The sequence below is a fragment of the Bos indicus x Bos taurus genome, chromosome 9, assembly GCF_003369695.1.
Source record: "Bos indicus x Bos taurus breed Angus x Brahman F1 hybrid chromosome 9, Bos_hybrid_MaternalHap_v2.0, whole genome shotgun sequence".
Lineage (NCBI taxonomy): Eukaryota > Metazoa > Chordata > Mammalia > Artiodactyla > Bovidae > Bos > Bos indicus x Bos taurus.
Genome location: NC_040084.1, coordinates 22,278,538 through 22,303,248, shown reverse-complemented (window position 1 = coordinate 22,303,248; position 24,711 = coordinate 22,278,538). Strand labels below are relative to the sequence as shown.

Here is a 24,711-nt window from a genome sequence, read left to right as displayed (position 1 = left end):
AAAGTTAAATTTAAACAAATATAGTGAATGAGTGCAAAGCAAAAACAATAAAACAAATTCACATCAATTGCCTTTTTAAAAATTAGCCATGAGGATTTCAAAGGTCTCAAGGTAGATAATTAGCAATACCATCATGTGGTCAAAAAAGGACTGGAAGGGGAGGATGGAACCTAAGACCTAGTCCTGGTTGTTGCTGTATAACAACAGATCACAACTATTAGATATTCATTTGTAGGGTAGAATGAGAATCTGGGCTTGACACATTTAAGAGCCCATCCAATTTTAAAATAGTGAGAATTCTGATTCTTGTTAAAAATACATAAATCATATACTAAATATTTTTTAAATCTAGATTTTTTTGTTTAACCGATGGCAAAGTTAGAGCTGCAAAAATGTTTTAAGGTAAGAGATGACCTCTTTTAAGGCAAGAGAGAATAACATGGAAACTTATATTACCATATGTAAAATAGCCAATTTGCTGTATGTCTCAGGAAATTCAAACAGGGGCTTTGTGTCAACCTAGAGTGGGATGGAGAAGGCAATGGCAACCCACTCTGGTGCTCTTGCCTGGCAAACTCCATGGACAGAGGAGCCTGGTAGGCTGCAGTCCATGGGGTCACTAGGAGTCAGACACGACTGAGCGACTTCCCTTTCACTTTTCACTTTCATGCATTGGAGAAGGAAATGGCAACCCACTCCAGTGTTCTTGCCTGGAGAATCCCAGGGACAGGGGAGCCTGGTAGGCTGCCGTCTATGGGGTCACACAGAGCTGGACAGGACTGAAGCGACTTAGCAGCAGCAGCAGAGGAGTGGGATGGGAGGGGGATGGAAGCAAAGTTCAAAAGAGAGGGGATATGTGTATACCTATGGCTGATTCATGTTGAGGTCTGACAGAAAACAACAAAATTCTTAAAGCAATTATCCTTCAATAAAAATAAATTAAAAAAAAACAACTGAAAAAAAAAAGGTAAAACAACATAAAACCAGCCTGTGTTTTTAAACAAACATTTCTAGGAATGAAAAATACCTGTACAAAACACCCTGAAGGAGCTGTTTTTCTCCTTCTATAACACAAGATCACCTGGACAATACAAAATATATTTTCTTAAACTATTTCAAGCACAGCACTGCAGAATTACTGAAAGATTTTAAAAAGACATCACTGAGGTCTTTTGCATATACAATCTAGAAATCTCATTTGCTTCTTCCCTCTCCTTTACTATGAAAAATCCTTGCACAAGTGTAAAAGTGAAACTTGAATCTCATCTGAAAAATGTCTGTCTTCACTTTAGTTATGCTGCTCTCTGACGGATGGATGACTAAATGGATTTTGGAGCAGGAAGAAAGCACGGGCCAAATTGGTTTTAACCTTGCACAGATGATAGCAAAGCTTCCCAAACTAGAGCTGCAAAGCCTCTGATGTCGTCAAGTAAGCAAGCCCCATATTTGGAACACAAGTCTAAGATGATGAGATGGTTGGATGGCATCACCAACTCGATGGACATGAGTTTGAGCAAGCTCCGGGAGTTGGTGAAAGACAGGGAAGCCTGGCGTGCTGCAGTCCATGGGATCACAAAGAGTTGGACACAACCAAGCAACTGAAATGAATGACAGACAGAATCCCTAAGGGAACAATGACAGTTCATTTGGGATCTTTTTTTTTTCGTACCCACTTTAGTTAAGACAGAAAACAAAGCTATAACTTATTTCTGATTATATATTGAGGTGACCATAATCCACATTTGCTCCCAATTAAGGTAATTATAAAGGATTTACCCTTTATTTCAACTAATCTTTTCTCTACCTCTGGGGAGGGGGAAACTTATTATCAGTCTTTCAATTTAAGCAGCTCTTCTGTCTTTAAATTTTTTATTTAATGTGCTTCAAAGACTCCTCACTTTGTAAGAAAAATCTGTCAGTTATAAGGTATAAATGTGCCTCATGGGTCACTATTGAATCACATGGGGCAGCAAAATTGATGATAAATGTATTAATGTTGCAAACTGAATTAGTCCATTGAAAGGGGGGAGTTACAATTCAGGGTCAAGGTATATTAGCCTAAATTCTTGCCACTTTAAATCGAAATTTATTGGACATTTTAATAACCTTTTAAATTGAGGGATTTATCAAGTGCTTACATTTTTAAGTATTTTTCTAACTTTCTTCAAATGAAACTGGTAAAGAAAAAAGGGTGTTTTCTGCTGAAATCTTTGCTGAGTAACAGAATGTATCACCAAGCAAAGTAAATTTCAAAAATGGATTACTTGTAGGTTTCTAGGATCGATAATGCATGATACCAAGAAACAGTGTTTAAAACAAGTGCACTTCAAGTGATGATACTGTCATTTTCTTTTTGCCTATTCTATTATCCTTATTGGATTTTTGTAGTACCTATCTGCCAAGGAATTCAGAATGCATTAGCTTATGCTGTGTTGTGCTTAGTGGCTCAGCCGTGTCTGACTCTACCCCATGGACTGTAGCCTGCCAGGCTACTCTGTCCATGGGATTCTCCAGGCAAGATTACTGGAGTGGGTTGCCATGCCCTCCTCCAAGGGATCTTCCCAACCCAGGGATCGAACCCAGATCTTCTGCATTGCAGGCATGTTCTTTACCAGCTGTGCTACCAGAGAAGCCCTACAAGCTTATAGACTTAGAGTATTATAACCATACAATAGAATTGTTTTCAAACAGTAATATTTTTTACCTTAAGAATGTGTATTGCCATGGTTTGGGGAATAGCAAGCAGTGATATGCTATTAAATTGGGAAGTTTATACAGAGGAAGAAGCAAGAAATCAAACTTCAAAAAAGCCGTCACTTAACAGGCTAAAAACTCAGCTTCACTGTACCACAGATTCTGCTTCAGTGAGTTGATGATGAGAAAATCTAGACTAACCCATCTACTGCTTTCCTGGATCTTAGATAAAGGTCAGTTTTAACTGTTAGACTCTCACATGATGAAATAATTCTTCTGAACAGAGACGCTATAAATATTACAATTTGTTGTTTTGTACAATATCAGCAGACTTACCAATGAAAGTCCATTGGCAGTTTATTCCTAAGATGGTGTGCTTTTATTTATTAGATGTTTTTGATAATTTGGCATCATCCTTAGGAAATAATGGCAGCTGGCCAGTTTATGAATTCCTGGTGAACATTTAAAATGCTTAATGGAATATTAAGTACCATATATTTAACCTTTTCTTAGGTAATTATAGGATCTAAAGTATAACCCCAAAATAATGAATACTATTTCATAAAATGAGCCTTAGAAAACTTAATAGAGTTAAAATTAAAATATCATATCTATCTAATCTAAACAAGGAACAAATTCAGATATTTTTAGCTCTATTTTGAAAACTTCTGAGTTTAACTCAAAGAGGGAAAATGTTTCTATTCTAAAAAAAATTTCTACAACTAAAGTACTACCTAATCCTATTTCATTTATAAAAATATGGAAACTTAAATTTTATTTCAAATATAAAACTCTCTAGAATATAATCATTTTAAAGGGAAAGAAGGGCCCTAAGACTTACTGATACAAATTTACCTACACTTTAAATTAAACAATAATAGCTAAATTAAGATCACTTTATATAAGAGGTTAGAGATTAATGGAATTTACTCTTAAGCTTAATTGGCAAATAATAAACTGAAAAAAAGAGAAATTCTTGCCTATCGTTGAAAATACCACTTCATTAACCAATTGCTTTTATTTACCATTAAATGTGATTCATTCTTCATAAAGGTGTATATGCTAACTTCGAATTTAACTTAGCAAAATGTCCCCAAATTCTTAAATACTGAATTGAACATAAGAAACTGATTGAGACACTTGTTTATAATTATAGACAGTTAGCTCTGGGTATTTCCTCAAATTCATATTGTACCATGAGAATTTTTTAAGCACACTAGCAGGGTCTCTGATAATCAAACCATCAACCCTGGTATGTTCCATTTTATGCATTTTAAAAAATACATTCTCAAGAAAATCTAAGTTCCAATTTACATTATGATATTAGGAATTTTTATTTACATTTTAAAATCTTTTATTTTAGAATATTGTCTTAAGACACTTCACTTTCATACATTTATTTGCATTATATTTGTTTCACACCCTGCTCTAAAAATCCACAGAACAATTTTCTATGGAGGGTTTTATTATGTAACTAATTTTGTTCTGTCCTAACTTAATCAGCCTAGGAAGAAACCCAAAATGTGAACTGTTTGTCTTACAGAAATCTTCCTTCTTACCAACTTTATAATGCTTTTACAAAACTGTTTAATAAATAGCATTAACTTTCACATGAATATTCAACTTCTCTATGTAAACTGTGAAAGGATCCACCATCTCAAATCTATCTCCAAAGCCTGTCTGTATAAGACACTGCTCCTGTTTCATTCTCAGCTATAACTAACAGCTTAATTATCAGCAGAACCAAAACCATTCAGTATCACTGCCCCTAATCCTTTTTTCAAATAGCAAACTTGAACACAGCTGTAATTCTTTTAAGAATCTTTATTGAATTTTTTTTAACAATTTAGTTTGTTGGCTCTCGATGCAGTTTATAAAAAAACTTCAGCATAGTTTCATATAAACTGCAATCAAAAAAGTAACTTGTCAAGAAGTTATCTGAAGTTGCAAGTTATTTTTTGAAATATGCAGAACAGTAAAATGTAAGCATGCTCTCGGATGCAGGGGCTCCTGTGGACTATGGAGTTACTCTGAAGAGCTTGCTAAGGTCTGCAGGCAGTTTATGAAATGCAATCATTCTCTCCACAATTTCGGTACATGAGAATAAAACTGATATTTATGAAATAAGTCTTTTTCTCAAAAAAGTTGAGGCAGCTTTTGTTGAATGCTATCAGTGAGAGTACACTTGCTACACCTTGAACTGTACTAAGAGAAAAACAGCCAGGAGGCCATGTTCATGCTGAAACTTGAAAACATCCCTCCACACATGTTGAGTTCCAAGAAGAAGGAAGAGGATAAAACACTACGCACAGTTGTTCATCGTCCCACAGTAACAGAACACACCAAGAAACTTTACAGAAGAAGGGAGCAAATTCCTTTCGCTGCTTTCAGTCAAGGTCACTGGCGGCTACAGTGGAGGGTGGAGGTGAAGCAAGCCTAGGACGGGATAAAGCTGAAGTCTACATCTCATGCAGAGTTGTCCTGGTTCTGTCCTCACGCGCTTCTCAGACATCCGAATTCGAGCTGAGGTTTGTTAACCTGGGGTCCGCATTGATTTCGTATCTGTAATGATACCCTTCCATGTGATCCCTACAGGCATCTCTGATGTTATGCATCCACTTCTTTATCCCTTTGCGGTTCAAATACAAAACCAGGAGGAAGATGGCGCCTATCAGAGCTAAAACAATACCCAGGAACACATAAGACGTCTGCAGGGATGGCGGGAGGATAGGGTCACAGTCCAGATCGGAGCTGTTGAGTTCCAAGAGGACCCGATGCCTCATTTTCTCCGGGAACGCACAGGTGAGCCTGCCTTTGCCCTGCACTACCTCGGTCTCCTTGAGCCAGGCCACCATGTCCACCATGTGGCAGTCACAGACCCAGGGATTGTCGTCTAGGAAGACCCGGACGTGGGGCAGGCTTTGCAGCTCGGCCAGGGTGCCGTTGCGCAGGACCTTGAGGGCATTGTCCTCCAGGTGCAGGCTTTCGAGGTGCGTCAGGTTCCGGAAGGACACGTGGGTCAGGCCCACCAGCGAGTTGTTGCGCAGGTCCAGGTGCCGGAGGCCGGGCAGATGGGCCAGGACGTCGTGGGGCAGGTAGAGGAGCTGGTTGCTGGCCAGCTCCAGGCGGCGGAGCCCCCGCAGCGCGTGGCCAGCTCGCAGGGCCGCCGCCACCATCCCCTCCAGGCTCAGGTTCTGCCGCTCGGCCGCGGGGAGCTCGAGGCGGTTCAAGATGAGTTCCGCCAGGGGGCTGGGGGTCGCGACACTGGCGTTGCTGCCCGAGAAGGCGAAGGGGCTGAGGTCGGCCAGCGGGTTGTGGCTGAGGTCGAGCTGGCGCAGGCCGGGCAGGTGCTCGAAGGCGCCGGCGTCCACCTCCTTCAGGCGGTTGCCGCTGAGGTTGAGCGCGGCCAGGTCGGCCAGCGGCGGCCGGCGGGCGAAGGCACCGGCGGGCAGCACGGCCAGCTGGTTGCCCGTGAGGAAGAGGTTGCGCACGTAGGGGGGCAGGTCGGCCGGCACCTCGGTCAAGTTGCGGTTCACGCACTTGACCGTGCGCGCCGCTTCGGAGCACTCACACGGCGCTGGGCATCGGCCCGGCAGCGCGGGCTGGCCGGACGCCGCGGGAGCCGGGAGCGACGCCGAGGAGGTGGAGGAGGACGCCGACGAGGGGAGGGAGGTCGAGGAGACCCAGCCCAGGAGGACTAGCGCCAGCCGCGCCAACCGCAGCCGCCCGTCCCCGGCGGCGGGGCCCCGGGAGCACGCCCCAGGCATCGCGGCTCGGGTGTCCCCGGAGCCGGGCTGGGACGCCGCCCGCTCCGAAGGTTCGGGAGACGGGGCTCCGGAGGGCGCGGGCCGGCCGGAAGCTTCTGGAGAAAACTTTCCCCTCGTGGGAGCGGAGGAGGGCCGCCGCCAACGCCGCCGCCGGAACTTGGCCAACCCCCTGGCCACCGGGCGTCCCCCTCCCGGGCCGAGTCCCCCGCCCCGTCCCTCCAGAAAGTACGCACGGCCGGTTGGGACGCTCGGCTCAGCGCTCCTCCTCCCGCTCGTCTTGCGGCCGCCGCCTCCGGGTGGCACCTCCCGCCTCTTTTGTTGGCGCCTCCCGCAGGATCCGCTGCGCGACCTGGGACAAGCGGGAGACAAGCGTGAGGCGTGGTGGCGCCCGCGGCTCCCCGAGGGCAGGAATCGGCCGCCGCGAGCCAAGCCGACCCTACCGGGTACCCGAGACCTCCCTCCGAAAGCCCGTCCGGGCCTCGCCTCCTCCAACGCCACGCACATCCTTACCCTAGCAGAGGGGCAGGCGACCCGAGGGGCGAAGCACAGTCTTGCAGCGTCCCGAGCCCTCACTATATATACTCTTCCCAGCTCCCGCCCTCCTCCTTTCCCCGATCTGTCTCTTCCCCCGCATCTTAAACTTCTTGCTTAATTCCCAGCGCCTCCCGACTAAAACTTCTCCTTTCCAGCTCCTTCCCCCCACCTCCTCCGCGGACGACCTGCCTTCCGGGGTCTCCGCCCCCGCCCGGACCTCTCCTCCACGTCCAGGTTCGGACGCAATGGAAGTTTCAGGTTACAGGAATCTTTTGATGTCTTTCAGGACCCTGACGGATAAAGTGGAAAGCACTCGGCTGGCGCCCCCAGCCCGCGCCCCCGCCAGCCCCATCAGACCCGAGGGCGTTCAAGTCATCTCCAAAAGGGAGGCGGGGGTGAGGCCGCAAACAAAGCGGCGGTGGGACCCCCGGACCGGCGCTAGTCTCCTGCCTGAGGATGGGGAGGGGCCCCGGAGCCGCCCCCCCAGGCCCCTATTCCCCCCCGCCCCCCAGGCTCTCGCCTTCTCCGCTTGCTCCCCGGCGCTCACCTCCGCACTCGAGATAACTCCCAGTCTCACCAGAGTCGCAGCGACTTGCCCGTTCCGCGCTGCGGGCGCCGACTCCTCGCACCCCAGCCCCTGGCCCAACCTCCGCAGCTGGGAAAAACCAACCCGGGGGGCGGGGAGGGGGGGTGCGGAGGGCCAGGGCTGCCGGAGAAGCTGCTCCGGCTGCGCGGCGAGCCTGGGCTGCGCTCGGTAGGGGGATGTAAGAAAGGAGACGAGAGGGGGATCTAGACCGCGCGCCTCCTTCTGGTGGAAATTGACAAGGAATGTGCCGGAAAAGGTGAGGGAATCCCTTTTTCTCCCCCTTTCCCTGGCATCCTTTGGTGGTTCCTCATTTTGCATACTGGGTTTTACCTTGGACTGGAACAAAACCGCTCGTGCATCTCGTGAAATTCGCCCTGATCTGGGCACTTAAAGCGGTAACCAGGTAGATTGAGGCATAACAGAGCAGGAGCGTAGGGAAATGAGCTGCAAATGTACAGCGGCAGCACGAAAACGCCCAGCTGCCTGCAAGGGAGTTTCGGAAAGGCTCCCCAGCCAACTGATGCTTTAGGCTGCCAACTTCGGATTTAGGTGTAATTAATCCGTCCCCACCTGTCCCGCCACCCGCACTTCTCGGATAGTTACGGAACTTGTGAAGGGAAGAGAGCCAACTGGAAGAAGAAGGGAGCGGGGGAAAGATGGGTGGAGAAGAGATTCACTCTTGATTCATTAGTTTTCCTGCTCCCCAAATTAAAAGCAGAGGGACGAAAACGGCCGCCAAAGCGTCCTAGAAACAAAAGGCGAATAGCGAGGACGTGAGTCACCAGAAAGCGGACCCGCCCCCCTCCCCAGACGTGGCAGCCGTGTGTCAGTGCAAGTCAGTTAGATGGGAGAGTTCGCAGGGTGGAGGTGGGAGGCCGCCAGGGAGAACAGAAGTTTGGTAACCCAAGTCTGACGCCGCAGGATGCGCCCGGTAGGCAAGGAGCAGAGAGGCTAGGATTGGGGTAGGAGACAGGGAATGATTGATTACAGAGAGGATTTGTTACCCCGGAGAGGTTTGGGGTCGTGAAAGCTCTAGTCTTGTTCTCTCAATGAGTGTCTGTCTCTTTTGTCCCGAAAAAATAATTTCCCTAGAAGAGTGAGAAAGTGCTGGTTATTCAAGGTTCTTCATTTCAGAAAACTGAGAAAACAGTTGCAAAAAAGTAAGATCTGGTAATATAAAAAGGATCCAATAAGGAATGCCGAAGTTTGTGCCTATGACATGGGCCTGCCTTTAGTGTGAAGGAAAGGTCCCAATTCTCAAGTCACTTCTTGATTACTTTTGTGGGAAGAAATAGACTGCACCGCCAACAGCAAGAAGGGCCCAGGTGAGACCTAGAGGGCGTGAAAACTGCAAAAAATTTGTGCAAAAAGCCAGTTTTGTTCATTTGCATCCTCAGCACTTTTATCTAAATCTTTTTCCTGTTTTTAAAAGTGCTTTGTAATACGAATGTGAAACATTTTCAAAAAAAGAATCTCAAAAGCTGGAGTCATGTTCTGTATCCTGATGGTGGTGGTGGTTACATAAGTCTAGACATGCGTTAAAATTTACAGAACCTTGTACACTGAATCAGTTTTACTGTATGATAATTTTTAAACAAAATTAGTTATTCATGGGAAAAAAAATACTAATGCTCTGCCTTGGTATTCTGGTTCTGCTCTATTGAGGAGAGTAAGAAGATTCTAAGTATCTTTAGAATTTAGAAAGATATATTCTCATCTGATCTCACATCAGCTCGGCAATATAGATACCAGTAGTTATTCGTATAATTATTCTGTTTTACAAATGAAAAAACTGGGGCTCTGAGCTGAGACTAATTCACATTGACAGTGTCTTTTACTTGCCAAACCTCCTGCTGATCACTTTACAGAAATCATCTCATTTGTTCTTCCCATCAGTCCTCAGGTAGATTCTCTCACTCCAGTTTTAAAGAGGAGAAAACTGAAGCCAAAATAAATTATATAACTTGTTCTAATGTGTGGTGGAGGTAAGGACTGGGCCCAGATTTGTCTGCTTTTCATGTGTATCTCACATTCCACCTCTAGGCAAAATTGAGGCACTTGTGCAAAGTCCTACACTGCATCCCTTAGGCAGAACCAAAGCCTCTCCCCTGGTTCGCTTTCTCCTTATTTTCTTCTACCTGCCTGCAGCTGGCAGTTAGTTGGTTATGGCTGCTGAATCAGGACTCAGAAATGTGGGGTCATTTTTAGCTCCACCACTTACTGTGTGGCTTCAGTATACTTCTGTTTCTTCACCTGTAAAATAGGACCACTAATAAAACATTATGACATTTCCATGAGAATTGAGATAAGATATCTAACATGCTTGGCAAAATTGCCTGTTATTATTGTGTTAATCTTCATTACTCTCCCGCTCGCCATTTGTTCTGTACCCACCAACTCACTGTAACTATGTTAGTTATAGGAGTCCAAGGATGGATAGTCTAAGGTCTCCTTCAAGTAGAATTGCCAGATTTAGCAAATAAAAATACAGGACACTCAGTTAAAATTGAATTCCAGGTATACAATGAATGATTTTTTAGTATGAATATGCTCCGTGCAATATTTGGGATGTACCTATGTTTAAAAAAAATCACTTTTTACCTGAAACTCTAATTTAACTGGGCATCCTATATTTGGTCTGGTAACAAAAGAGTTCATAACCTGGTGGAAGAAACAGACAGAAATAAAAGCTTTCATTGCAGAACACTGAGGGCAGTTTACTGTGTGTATCTTTCCAGTCTCTCTGTTTGTATATATTTTACTTTTGTTTCTAATATTTTTTATATGAATGGGATCATAGTCGATGTATTATATTATTCATGATTTTTAAAATTTTAAAACAACTATGCCTCGTTCTGTGTCCATACTTTCTTTGTTTTAAAGATTGCAAAATGTAGTGTGGACTGTTTTACCACATTTTAAAAACTGCCCTGTTGAAAGACAGTAAGATCAGTAACTACTTTTTGAAGAACTCTCCTTCAAGTGAGAAAAGCTTACTAGGATGAGTTCTATTTTGATTGTCTTAAGCATTTAATTATCCGAAATTATCATACTTGCTTAACTCCTGACAGCTTGAAAATTTTTTGTGTGTGATGCTATTTACATGCTCTAAAGCAGGACAGAGAATTTCAAAGCACATTTTCCTCCATTTATTCTTCCCTTCCAAAATAAAAGAAGGATCTGAATGTCCTAATGGAGAAGAACCAATCTAGTGTATTTCATAGGTCACATTGTAGCCTCCAGGAAAATGTCTCTGCACTATTATTTATGCAGCACATTGTTTCTCCAGCAACCATTTTTCTTCTAATGACCCAAAGGAAAGTCATTAGTAAATTTTTGAAATATTGCTGTTAAATTCTGGGAAGGCAAAGAACAATGTAGTATTTAAAAAAAAAAAAAAGACGGATGATTATGGTTACCCCAATGGTAACCAGAAGAGAGAAACCATGTGGTCCAGCGGAAACATCAAGATTATTTGAGACTAGTTAATTTGCAAATTAGCAAAGGAACTGAAAAAGGTGAACACTCTCAAATCTAAAGAATTTCTAAAACAAAATTAAACATTGGTGAACATCAACCACACATGCTGTAAAACCATGAATCAACACTTAAAACCAGAACAATCAACTTGACAGTTTGTGTGAAAAAAGTTAAACATTCATGAAAAATATTTTTAATTGTTAATGACTAAAAAGAAAACTCATGTGCTGATTTCAAATCATTTGAGAAAGAAAGAAGCTTCTTATCTGAGATATATACACTAAATTAAGTAAAAATATCAACTTCGGAATGGGTTGAAAGGACATATTTGTTTCATGAGTCAATACAATGGGAGTTGAAGCTGGTAAAAGAAAAAGCGAAGCCATTTCAGGATTTATCAGAAATTAAATAATTACAAAAAATAGAACGAGCTAAAAGGCTGTAATATTAGACTGAACTGGATGGAAATATATGTTTATTTAAGAATGGGAAAATATTGAAAGGTAAAAAAAATAATAATTCTATAGCAATCTGCAGAACTTTCCAAATAACATTATAGGATTATTCAACTTTAAATGTGTTTAACTGTCTAAGACCTTACTGTATACTTCTACCTATATGATGTTCTTAAAATATAAAGGTAGATAGATAGGATAAAAATCTCTGCCTTCAGACATCTCACAGTCTAGTGATGAACACCGGCTACCTACCAGTTACAAAACAGGGTGAGTGCAAAGGGCAGGGTGGACTAGGGAGATTGAAGATTTCTTTGGGGAAGTAATACCTGAATTGCATTTTGAATTATTAGTAGGAACTTGCCAGACAGAAGATCGCCAAGTTGGTGGAAAGACTCAGAAAACTTGTTCAGTTCTAAAGACCACATGGGGAAGACCACAGCAGAGCACACATTGGAGAGTGGTAGTAGCATGGGTTTACTTCATGCGAAGAGTTGACTCATTGGAAAAGACTCTGATGCTGGGAGGGATTGGGGGCAGGAGGAGAAGGGGACAACAGAGGATGAGATGGTGGATGGCATCACTGACTCGATGGACGTGAGTCTGAGTGAACTCTGGGAGTTGGTGATGGACAGGGAGGCCTGGCGTGCTGTGATTCATGGGGTCGCAAAGAGTCGGACACGACTGAGTGACTGAACTGAACTGAACTGGGATAGGATTACTGCCCTCTATTCTAAAAAGTTTGATTTCATCCTGTAGAGCTGGGAAGCCTCCAAAGATACTCAGCAGGAAAATGACGTGATTAGGTGTGTATTTTACAAAGATCACCTTCGCGATCTATTTGAAGGATAAATTCACAGGCAGAGAGACTAGGGACACAGAGAAATTGGGAGAGCCAAGTGATAGATGTTGAAGAACTATAAACCAAAGCAGTGTTAAAAAGATTGACAAGGCAGGAACAGTTATGTAGACCAGTGGTTCTCCAGGGTGACACTGCCCCTAGTGGGCATTTTGGATATTTGTTGGAAGCATTTTCTGGTTGTTTCAGTCAATGGGGAGAACTACTGGCATTTAGCCTGCAGAGGCCAGGGATGTTAGACATCCTGCAATTAAACGGACAGTGTCATACAATGAAAAATTATCCTGCTTCCCACATGACGTTCAAGTATCCATCTAGGCATTCTTATAGGTGAAAAACCTAAACAACCATCCTACATTTAAATTGCAAATACTTATAGAATGGTTTTAGTATACGCTGAATTTTCCAGAAGGCAGCTACTGTGTTCATCAAAGAAAAAATATATATTGTTTTATTTGGGACGCGACCAAAATTGTGTCTCTGACAGCTGTGTTGCTCATGGTATTTGAATCACTAATACAATCAACCATATCCGTGTGCATTTATATTTATTGCATTTACAGTAATTCTTATTTCAAAATGTCTAATGTAAAGACAAACTGTTTTCACTATTAATTTGAATCTTAGTCTAATTTCTCAAGTCCTAGCCTGTTTATAAGTGTGTGTGTGTGAGTCACTCAATCGTGTCTGACTCTGCGACCCTGTAGCTCACCACGCTCCTCTGTCCATGGGATTCTCCAGGCAAAGATACTGGAGTGGGTTGCCATTCCCTTCTCCAGGGGATCTTCCTGACCCAGGGATAAAACCCTGGTCTCCTACATTGCAGGCAGATTCTTTACCACTATGCCACCTGGGCAATGTGTGACATAAAGAGAGACTTGAACCCACAAAGTACTGGTGTGATGACATTTGCATTTCATTAGGTCTTCTGGTATAGACATAGGAGAAGGAAATGGCAACCCACTCCAGTATTCTTGCCTGGAGAATCCCAGGGACAGAGGAGCCTGGTGGGCTGCCATGTATGGGGTCGCACAGAGTCAGACATGACTGATGTGACTTAGCAGCAGCAGTATAGTCATTTATATATTATACTACCTGTTATTTATTATTTAATTATACTCTTATTTCTCTTTATATTATAGTTAGTATAATATGTATTTTTAAAATTTACATGAAGGTATGCTTTATATAAAGGCTTTATAAAATGCTTGTTTTTAAAAAGGTTGAAAATAGCCCATATAAATACTTGAGGTAGAATCTATAAATCGTGTTGATTTATTCAGCATGGAGGGGAGAATACAGGCATTTATAATTCTAAAACATGTGACATAACAGATAACTTCTATATTTTAAATGATGTCCAAGAGAAATCCTAATAATTCTAGATGGAAGAGTCAAATTTACTGTAAGGAAGCTGGAAAATACCTAGAGGAAAGGATAGAACAGTGAACTTATTCACTTAGAAGACCTAGCTTATTTGTTTGTAATTATTGTCTTTTCAAAAGAAATTGTAATAAATATTTAATTCAGTAGTGTTACCTAATACTCTTTTTCTAATGTAAATTAATTCAACTTTGAAGTTGACATTGAAGATTTTCCATTTATCTAGTCCTTGCCTAAACTGGGTTCTAAACCAAAACTGGAATTCAGCCCAGCAATGGGAGCAGTTGCAGTTGTAGCTACCATCCAAATTTAATTAATTTCAATTAAATTTAATACAGTTCAATAAATGTTTACTAATGTGCCTTTTTGTATGGAATTCACTTTGTCTTCCAAATAGAGCCATCTCCAAAGCCAGAAATTTTTCTTAAAAATTTTCTAATTCTGGCACATTGATAGGCAGTCTAGTGCATGTCCATGGCAGAGGTTCAGCAGATAGACGTGGGCCAAAGCTTAGATATGTGACCCAGGTGTCTTTAGTCTATTTTCCAAGTCCTATCCGGTGAGCTAAAGGACATAGGTCAATAAGTTGCCTGTAGCACTGCTTGAGATATTTAAAGCCAAAAAGCAAATGTTTACAGATTTGGTTTAGCTCCCCCATACAAAAATCCAGAAGAGAAGACTGAAAATATTGTAATTTTTGGAATAGAAATTTATCACATTACCTTGGCAGTGCAAAAAAATGTTTAGGGAAACAAAATCAAGCTAACATCAAATCTTATGGCCTGAACAATGAGTGGATGTTATGTGTCTTCTGTAGGTAATAACAAATATTTTAATTCATTTAAAATGTTAGAATAAAGGAGTTGGGTACAAAATGCATGTCAAAGGATACCTATTTTGAACTTGAACAAAAGCCTGCAGGAGAAATGTGTGACATAAAGAGAGACTTGAACCCAGAAAGTACTGGTGTGATGACATTTGCAAAGGGGTGATATTCAAAATAGTTTACAACTAGTATGGTTCAGTCACTGACCACTAAATGTTTAATAATCAGACCGGATGCCACCTATCAACAAACAATAGGGCTTTGCTGGTGCAAGCTGCCCAAATACAAGTAATTACCCTGTAAAGGTTTCTGATTCTCTTGGCACCCTCCACAGTACAGGTAATCACTACAATTGTTCCATAACTTCTAAGCTTTACCATAAGGAATTGGAAATCTTCTTTAAGAAAATAACCAGTAGGGTGAATAAATTGAGTTTATTCATTATGTGTTAGATAAGTAATTTTGAAGGGTGTAAGGGCTTCTAGGCCCTGTCCTGAGAACTGGGGATGAAATGGTGAATTAAACAGACAAAAGCCCTGTTTCCATGGAAATTATTGTTTCCATCAGTTTATTAAATCAGCTCAAGTGAGAGAAATCTAGTTTCCTCCCTGGAGAAGGAAATGGCAACCTACTCCAGTAATCTTACCTCGAAAATCTCATGGATGGAGGAGCCTGGCAAGCTACAGTCCATGGGGTCGCAGAGTTGGACACGAATGAGTGACTTGGCTTTCACTTTTAAAAATTGAATTAAAATATTTTGGTATTAAATGTAGAAAACACATTAGAAATAGAGAATTGTATAACAAAAGTTTGTCAACTATTCAGCTTGACAAATCCTAACATTTGGTTTCTTCTTCAAGTTTCTTTTGTAGATAATTAAAATGACAAATTGGTAAGTTTTGACATATGCAAGCATTCTTGAAACCATCATTCAAGGAAATTAATGAATTCATCACCCTCAAAAGTTTTCTCATGACCTTTTGTAATCTATCTACATGTCACCCCCACCCCAAGCCATGCCCAGGCAACCACTGATTTGATTTCTGTCACTATAGATTCCTTTGAATTTTCTAGAATTTTATATAAATGGAATCATATGGTATGTACTCTTTTTTCATCTGGATTTTTTTCACTCAGCATAATTAATTTATGATTTATACATGTTATGAGTATCAGAAATTCATTTTCATTTCTTTACTAAGTAGTATTCTGTGATATGGATATAGGAAAATTTGTTTATCCCTTTACCTATTGATGGACATTTGGACTTTTTCCAGTTTGGGGCTATCACATATGAAGCTGTGATAAACATTCACATTTGAGTCTCTGGGCATATACTTTCATTTCTCTTGGGCAAATATCAAGAGGTGGAATTAGGTAATATGGTAGATTCATTTTTAACTTTATCAGGAATGCCAAACTGAGTTTCTAAAGTGATTATACCATTTTACATTACTTCCCATTAGTGAAAAAAGTGTTCGTTCTACGTTAGTGAAGAAGAGTTCCAGTTGCTCCACATCCTTCCAATACTTGATATCATTAGATTTTTAAATCTTAGATATACTAAATTGTGTGTAGTGGTATCTAATTTTGCTTTTAATTTTTCAGTGATGTTGAGCACCTTTTAATGTGTGTGTTTGTTACCTGTATTTTCTTCTTTCATGAAGTGTCTAATCAATTGATTTGTCCATTTTTTTAATTGAGTCATTTGTCTTCTTACAGTTGCGTTTTAAGAGTCCTTTACATATGTATTCTAGCTACAAGGAAATAATAATAGAGTTCTACTCCTAGATAAACATCGTTCAAACTCCTAATTTAAGGAAATAATAAAGATTCTGCAGTTATTGAAGCAAAATTGGCCCTTGTCAAGAGAATAAAAAGTTAACTGATTTTAGATTTTTTTTTCTGTTCTATTAGATAATAGAAGAATTTGGAGGTCTATGAATAGACTGAGTTTTAAAAAAATAATTTCTTTTTTTGAATATATAATGCATTTAAGCTGTTGAAAATTCAAAAGTGGAAGAAAGGTTATAAAAGGAAAACCTCCTTTCACTCCTGTTCCTTGACTTTCCATTTAACTTCTCTACAGACAACCAGCTTTTATCAGGTTTCTGTATGTATCTTTCCAGTTAGATCTTATGCAAGTGTATGCAAATTCCATTTCACAAATTTCCATTCACAAAGTGAACACTGCATGTTGTTCTGAACCACATTTAACTGAACCATGAGACTCAGAGATTCTACATTATTTGGGTATTAAAGAATTCTTTAATGGGCAGACAGTATTCACTGGACAGTGTAATTAGCTGCCTCACTTGCTGTGTAATAAACCACTGAAACTCACTGAATAAAAAAAAATGAATAAATCACTGAAAACTCAGTGGCTTAAAACAATTCTTTATAAGCATAGCTTATGCATCTGTATGGTGGCTGAGGATTAGATGGTTTGGCTTGGACTTGGTTGGCAAACTTGGCTAAGCTGCGCTGGCTCACACTTCTGCAAATTGATTGGTGGGTTCTATATTACGTTCTTCCCAAGACCAGTGGAATAGCAGCCGAGGCAGTAGAAGCACAAGAGCAAGCAAGCCTAATCCATGCCTTTCAAGATACTGCGTCCATCACATCTGTCACCATGCTGTCAGCCAAGGCAAATCACATTCTAAAGCTGATGTACGACAATTTATTTCAACAACCTCCCATTAAGAGATTATTAGCTTTTCGCTATTACAACCAATGCAGCAATGACTAAATACACATATCATCTTTCATATATACTAGTATCTCTTTGAATAAATGCTAAGAAGTGAACTTTGAAATTAAAAGATGAGCTTTTGTAATTTTGATAGGTTTTGAGAAGTACTGTTTAGAGATTATTGTAACTGTATATTCCCATCAACAATATTGGGGCTATGTTATCATTTTTTATTTTTACCAATCTTGCACGTGAAAATGTTATTTTTGCATAGCTCTAACTTGTATTTTTTAATTATAAGTGAGGTTGACAATCTTTTTATATGTTTAAAAACAATTTATATTTCCTCCTGTTCATATCTTTTGCTCCTTTAGTTCCAATGGCTTTTTAATTTTTTTCAGTTGATTGATATATCTTAAAGAAACTAATACTTAACCTATTAGGGCACTCACACCCCCTAAAAAAGCTCCTATACTTAAAAACAACAAGCAGAACCATAGTCTAACCAGTTCACCAGGGAGTCAGTGAAAGAGAGAGCTAAGAAAAGCCCTCTTTGTCAAAACAAATCTTAGAGATGTTTTTAAATGAGATGGTGTTAATTTAATATCTTACCTCAGGCTGCCATTGCCATAAAGCCATAGTGAAATGCCATAAGCTGAGTGACTTAAACATTTTTTCTCACAGTTCTAGAGCCTAGAAAAGTCCAAAATCTAGATATTGGCAGGGTGGGTTACAGTCTGAGGCCTCTTATCTTGGCTTGTAGGCAGCCATCACCTTACCTGGTACTCATACAACCTCTGTGTGTATGGCCAAGAGGGGAAGCTCTGGTGTTTCTTCTTCTTCTGGTAAGAATTCTAACCTCATGGGAGCCTCCCATTAATGACTTCATCTAACCCTAATGACCTCCAGGGGCCTCGCCTTCTAACACAAGCACATTGGGCTTCAACATATGAGTTAGGAAGTGGGTGGATGGAGCCACACAATATTCAATCTTTTATTTTAAACTTAGCTTTTTCAATAAACACAATAATTCATTCTAGTTATAAGACGGTATAAATGAATATATCTTCATATTTCTTTTCTTAACTAATTTAAAGTACAATTGTATATTTTGCTTGTAATTGTACTGTTGGACCAGAACATATAGAAATGTAATATATTTGACAATAACAACATCAAGAAGGTAGATGAGAGCAAAGCTGTGTTGTACTAAGGAAAGGACCCCTGATGGTAACTTGAATCCTTAGAACATACATAGGGAACCAAAATCAGTAATTAGAACGTTTACTCTAACAAACTCTAATAAACTTGTTCCCATCTTTTCTCAGCCTGTTCAATACATATAAAACTATATAAGATAGTACTATTGGTGGATTAATAGCATATATACATGTGACATGTATAACAATCATAGTGGGAAAGGGGAAAGAGAGACTAACACTGCATGGAAGTAATGTTTCTATATCACACTGTAGTTAAGTATGTTTAAATCTGAAATAGATTCTGATAATATGTACATAGTAACCCCTAGAGCAATCACTAACAATAAGTTTAAAAATAGTGAAAAAGTAATCACAGTAATTAAAGTACTACCCTAGAAAATATTCACTTAATTCAAAATAGAGCAGTAGAGGGAACAGAAACAAAAAGACATTAGTTCAGTTCAGTTCAGTTGCTCAGTCATGTCCGACTCTTTTCGACCCCATGGACTGCAGCATGCCAGGCTTCCCTGTCCATCACCAACTCCTGGAGTTTACTCAAACTCATGTCCACTGAGTCAGTGATGCCATCCAACCATCTCATCCTCTGTCGTCCCCTTCTCCTCCCACCTTCAATCTTTCCCAGCATCAGGGTCTTTTCAAATGAGTCAGCTCTTCACATCAGGTGGCCAAAGTATTGGAGTTTCAGCTTCAACATCAGTCTTTCCAATGAATATTCAGGACTGATCTCCTTCAGAATGGACTGGTTGGATCTCCTTGCAGTCCAAGGGACTCTCAAGAGTCTTCTCCAACACCACAGTTCAAAAGCATCAATTCTTCAGTGCTCAACTTTCTTTATAGTCCAACTCTCACATCCAAACATGACTACTGGAAAAACCATAGCTTTGACTAGATGGACCTTTGTTGGCAAAGTAATGTCTCTGCTCTAGATGGACATTAAACAGTCATTACATTAGACAGTAGAAAATAAAAATTTTAATGAAAGACATAAATCCATCTATAATAATAATAATATTAAATGCAAATGGGTTAAATAATCCAATAAATAGGCAGAAATTGTCAAATTGGATAGGAAACATGACCCAACTATTTACTGTCTACAGAAGAAGCTTCTTAGGTTCCAAGATACAAATAGATTGAAAATAAAAGAATGGAAAAAGATAAAATCATGTAAACAGCAACCAAGGAAAGCTAGAGTGACTACAATAATATCAAATATAATAGACTTTAAAATGAAAAGAAAATGGTAGTAGAGATAAAGTGGGATATTTATAATGAAAGAGTTAAACTATCAGAATGTTATAATAACTATAGACCTATATGCCCTCAACATCAGAACTCTGAAATACATGAAATAAAAACAAACAGAAATGTAAGGAAAAATAGACAATTTGGCAAAAACAATTCATGAGTTCACTACCTTCCCCCATAATGGATAGAACATCAAAATAGACTATCAACAAAGTAAATGGAAATCTTAAACATTATATGCAAAACAGTCTGATGGACATCTATAGAAAATTTCACCCAACAACATCAGAACACACATTTGTCTGAGTATGTGCTCAGGATAGACTATGCTGCTAAGTCATTTCAGTCATGTCCGACTCTGTGTGATCCCACAGACAGCAGCCACCAGGCTCCCCCATCCCTGGGATTCTCCAGGCAAGAACATGGAGTGGGTTGCCATTTCCTTTTCCAATGCATGAAAGTGAAAAGTGAAAGGGAAGTGAAAGGGAAGTCACTCAGTCGTGTCCGACTCTTAGCGACCCCATGGACTTCAGCCTACCAGGCTCCTCCATCCATGGGATTTTCCAGGCAAAGTACTGGAGTGGGGTGCCATTGCCTTCTCCGAGGATAGACTATGCTAGGCTATAAAAAAATCCTCAGTAAATTTAAATGGATTGAAATTATAGAAAGTACTTATCTGATCACAGTGGAAATTAGAAATTAATAACAAAAAGAAATATGGGATATTAACAAATAATGAGGAATTTAACCAGTACACTACTAAATGACCAATGGGTCAAAGAGGAAGTCAAAAGAAAAATTAGAAAATATTTTAGGATGAATGAGTGAAAATGAAAATATAATATACTAAAATGTACAAGATGTAATTTAAGCCATTCTCATATGTATGCATGTTAGTCACTCAGTTCTGTCAAACTCTTTGCAACTCCATGGACTGTAGCCCACCAGGTTTCCCCTGTCTGTGGAATTCTCCAGGCAAGAATACTGGAGCGGGTTGCCATTCCCTTCTCCAGGTATCTCTTCCCAACACAGGGGTTGAACCTATGTCTGCATTGCAGGTGGATTCTTTACCACCTGAGCTACCAGGGAAGCTAAGAAATTCTTAGGGAGAAATTTATAGTTGTAAACACCTACTTGTGATCACATTACTTCATGGTAAATAGATGGAGAAACAATGGAAACAGTGACAGATTTTATTTTCTTGGGCTCCAAAATTACTGTAGATGGTAACTGCAGCCATGAAATTAAAAGACACTTGCTCCTTGGAAGAAAAGCTATGACAAACCTAGGCAGCATATTAAAAAGCAGAGACATCACTTTACCAACAAAGGTCTGTATAGTCAAAGCTATGGTTTTTCTAGTAGTCATGTATGGATGTGAGAGTTGGACCATAAAGAAGGCTGAGCACCGAAGAACTGATGCTTTTGAACTGTGGTGCTGGAAAAAACTCTTAAGAGTCCCAGGTACTGCAAAGAGATCCAACCAGTCAATCCTGAAGGAAATCAACCTTGCATATTCATTGGAAGGACTATTGCCGAAGCTGAAGTTCCAATACATTGGCCACCTGATATAAAGAGCAGATTCACTGGAAAAGACCCTGATGCTGGGAAAGATTGAGGGCAGGAGGAGAAGGGGATGACAGAGGATGAGATGGTTGGGTGGCATCAGTGACTTGGTGGACATGAGTTTGATCAAACTCCAGGAGATAGTGAAGGACAGGGAAGCCTAGTGTGCTGCAGTTCATGGGTTCACAAAGAGTCAGATACAACTTAGCGATTGAACAACAAACACCTGCATAGCGGGGGGAAAAAAAGAAACAATCTCAAACAATGATTAAACATTTCACTTAAGATACTGGAGAAGGAAATGGCAACCCACTCCAGTGTTCTTGCCTGGAGAATCCCAAGGACAGAGGAGCCTGGTGGGCTTCCATCTATGGGGTCGCACAGAGTCGGACATGACTGAAGTGACTTAGCAGTAGCAGTAAGATACTGGGAGGACTTCTGCAGTGGCCCAGTGGCTAAGACATTGTGCTCCCAATCCAGGGAGCCTCGGTTTGATCCCTGGTCAGGGAACTAGTTCCCACATGCCACAACTAAGACCTGGCACAGCCAATTAAATAAAAATAAATTTTTTTTTAAGATACTGGAAAAAGAGGATCAAATTAAACCCAAAGCAAGGATAAAGGAGAAATAATGATTAGAACTGAAATAAATGAAATGGATAAAATAATAAAGAAAATCAACAAAAGCTAGAGTTAGTTCTTCAAGGTCAACAGACTTGATAAAACTTTAAAAAGATTGCAATTACTAAAATCAGAAATGCAAGAGAGCACACTATCACCAACCTTACAAAAATAAAAAGAATCATGAAAGAATGCTATGAATAAGAGTGTACCAATAAAAGAGGTAATTTAGATGAATTGAAAATTTTCTAAAAAGACACAAGTTGCTAAATCTGCCTCAAAAAGAAATAGAAAATCTGAATAGACTTCTAACATGTAAAGAGACTTCGTTAATAATCAAAAAACATTTCACAAGGGAAAGCCAATGACCAGGCAGCATCACAGGTAATTTATACCAAACACTAAAATAAGAGTTATAATTTTTCATAAATTTTTCCAAAAATAGAAAAGAAGGTAACATTTCTTTTTTTATTGCTGCTGCTGCTAAGTCGCTTCAGCCGTGTCCGACTCTGTGTGACCCCATAGACGGCAGTCCACCAGGCTCCCCTGTCCCTGGGATTCTCCAGGCAAGAACCCTGGAGTGGGTTGCCATTTCCTTCTCCAATGCATGAAAGTGAAAAATGAAAGTGAAGTCACTCAGTCGTGTCCAACTCTTAGAGACCCCATGGACGGCAGCCTCCCAGGCTCCTGCATCCATGGGATTTTCCAGGCAAGAGTACTGGAGTGGGGTGCCATTGCCTTCTTTTTTATTGAAGTGTTGTTGATTTGCAATGCTGTGTTAAGTTGCACAGTAAAATGATTCAGTTATATATATATGTACACATACATACACACACACATACTGTTTTTCAGATTCTTTTCCATTATAGATTATAAGATACTGAATATAGTTCCCTGTGCTATACAGAAGGTCCTTGTTGTTTGCTTTCCTTATATATAGTAGTATGTGTAGTTAACCCCATATTCTTAATTTATCTTCCCCTTGCACCTTTCCCCTTTGGTAAGCACAAGTTTGTTTTCTATAACTGTTGGTCTGTTTCTGTTTTGAAAATAATTGCATTTGTATCACTGTTTTTGATTCCACATATAAGTGGTATCATATGATACCCGTCTTTTCCTGTGTGACTTTACTTGGTATGGCGATCTCTAGGTCCATCCATGTTGTGGCAGATAGCATTATTTCATTCATTTTCATGGCTGAGTAATATTCTGTTGTATATATACCACATCATCTTTATCCATTTATCTTCTGATGGACACAGGTTGCTTCCATGTCTTGGCTATTGCAAATAGTGCTGCATTGAACATTGGGGTGCTTGTGTTTTTTCAAAGAGTTTTCTTTAGATATATGCCCAGGATTGAGATTGCAGGATCATATGATTAGAGATTATATTTTTATGGAACCTTCATACTATTCTGCAAAGTGGCTGCATCAAGTCACATTCCCACCAACAGTGCAGGAGGAAACCCTTGTACATTGTTAGGTGGGAATGAGAATTGGTGCAGCCATTGTGGAAAACAATATGGAGTTCCCTCAAAAACATTTTTAAATTAAAAAATTTTTAAAGCTTAAAAATTAAAATGATCCCACTATTCTGCTTTTTTGTATATAGTTGAAGAAAATGAAATCAGTATCTCAAAGAGATTTTTACACTCCCATGATCATCGCAGCATAATTCACAAGTAGCCAAGATGTGAACAGTCTAACTGTTCAGCAGCATATAAATAAATAGAATGTGGTATATGTACACAAGGGACTATTATTTGCCATACAATAAAAGTAAATTCTGCCATTTGTGACAACATAGATACACCTGGGAGGGCATATGCTAAGTGAAATAAGTGAGACAGAAAAAATAAATACCACATGGTATTGCTTATATATGGAATAAAAAAGTTTGTATTTCATAGACCCACAGAGTAGAATGTTGGTTGCCAGAGTCTGAGAGTGGTGGAAATGAGATGTTATTCAAAGAGTACAAACTTACTGTTATAAGATGAATACATTATGAGGATCACAGCATGGTGAGTATGTGAATAGATCTTATAGACCACACATAAAAAAGTAATTATGCAAGTTGATGGATGTGTTAATTGATTGTGGTAATGATTTCATGACCTATGTATATAATCATCACATTGTATACTTTAAATATATATAATTTTATACCTCAATTATATCTCAATAAAGTTAATGGGGAAATCTACAAAACGTTGCTGAAATAAGGAGATCCAAATAAGTGGATAGAAATCCCTTGCTCATAAAACTTAATAGTAAGATGACAGTATTCTACAGGTTGATCTGCACATTCAAAACAGTCCCTATTAAATTCTCATTCGAGATTTTTACAAACATTGACAAGTTGATCCTAAAAGTATTTTAAAAAATGCAAGAGACCCAGAATAGCCAAAATGATCTTGAGAAAGAACAAAGTTGGAGGACTCAGGCACCTGACAACTTCAAGTCGTATCATGCAACTGCATTAATCAAGAGAGTGTGGTGATGCAGACACAGAAAACAGACCTGTAGTTGCCAAGGAGAGTGGGGAAGGGACAGTGGGAGTTTGGGATTAGCAGATACAAATATATACAGAACGGATGAACAACAAGGGTCCTGCTGTATAGCACCGGGAACTATATTCAATATCCTGTGATAAACCATAATTGAAAAGGACATAAAAAAGAATGTGTGTGTGCATCTGAATCACTCTGCTGTTCAGCAGAAATTAACACAACATTGTAAATCAACTATACTCCAATAAAAAGAAAAAGAGAGAGT

General features: G+C 40.1%; 1 protein-coding gene and 1 long non-coding RNA gene across 2 annotated transcripts in view; one reads left to right on the top strand and one right to left on the bottom strand.

The window, feature by feature from the left end:
* Positions 1-4,500: 4,500 nt before the first annotated feature.
* Positions 4,501-7,775, bottom strand: TPBG (trophoblast glycoprotein). Its single transcript, XM_027551002.1, has 2 exons — positions 7,543-7,775; positions 4,501-6,810 (listed from the first exon to the last, which is right to left on the bottom strand). The coding sequence occupies exon 2, from the start codon at positions 6,459-6,461 to the stop codon at positions 5,199-5,201; it is 1,263 nt and encodes a 420-aa protein (XP_027406803.1). The 5' UTR covers positions 6,462-6,810; positions 7,543-7,775; the 3' UTR covers positions 4,501-5,198.
* The window catches only part of LOC113898130, a 32,576-nt gene continuing 15,611 nt past the window's right edge, over positions 7,747-24,711 (top strand). Inside the window, exon 1 of the long non-coding RNA XR_003512545.1 lies at positions 7,747-7,837. This is a non-coding gene — a long non-coding RNA (uncharacterized LOC113898130). The remainder of the gene's footprint in view (positions 7,838-24,711) is intronic.

What these genes read in the sequence shown, in the direction of transcription:
- TPBG (XM_027551002.1), bottom strand. Translation starts at nt 6,461, where the DNA reads ATGCCTGGGGCGTGCTCCCGGGGCCCCGCCGCCGGGGACGGGCGGCTG.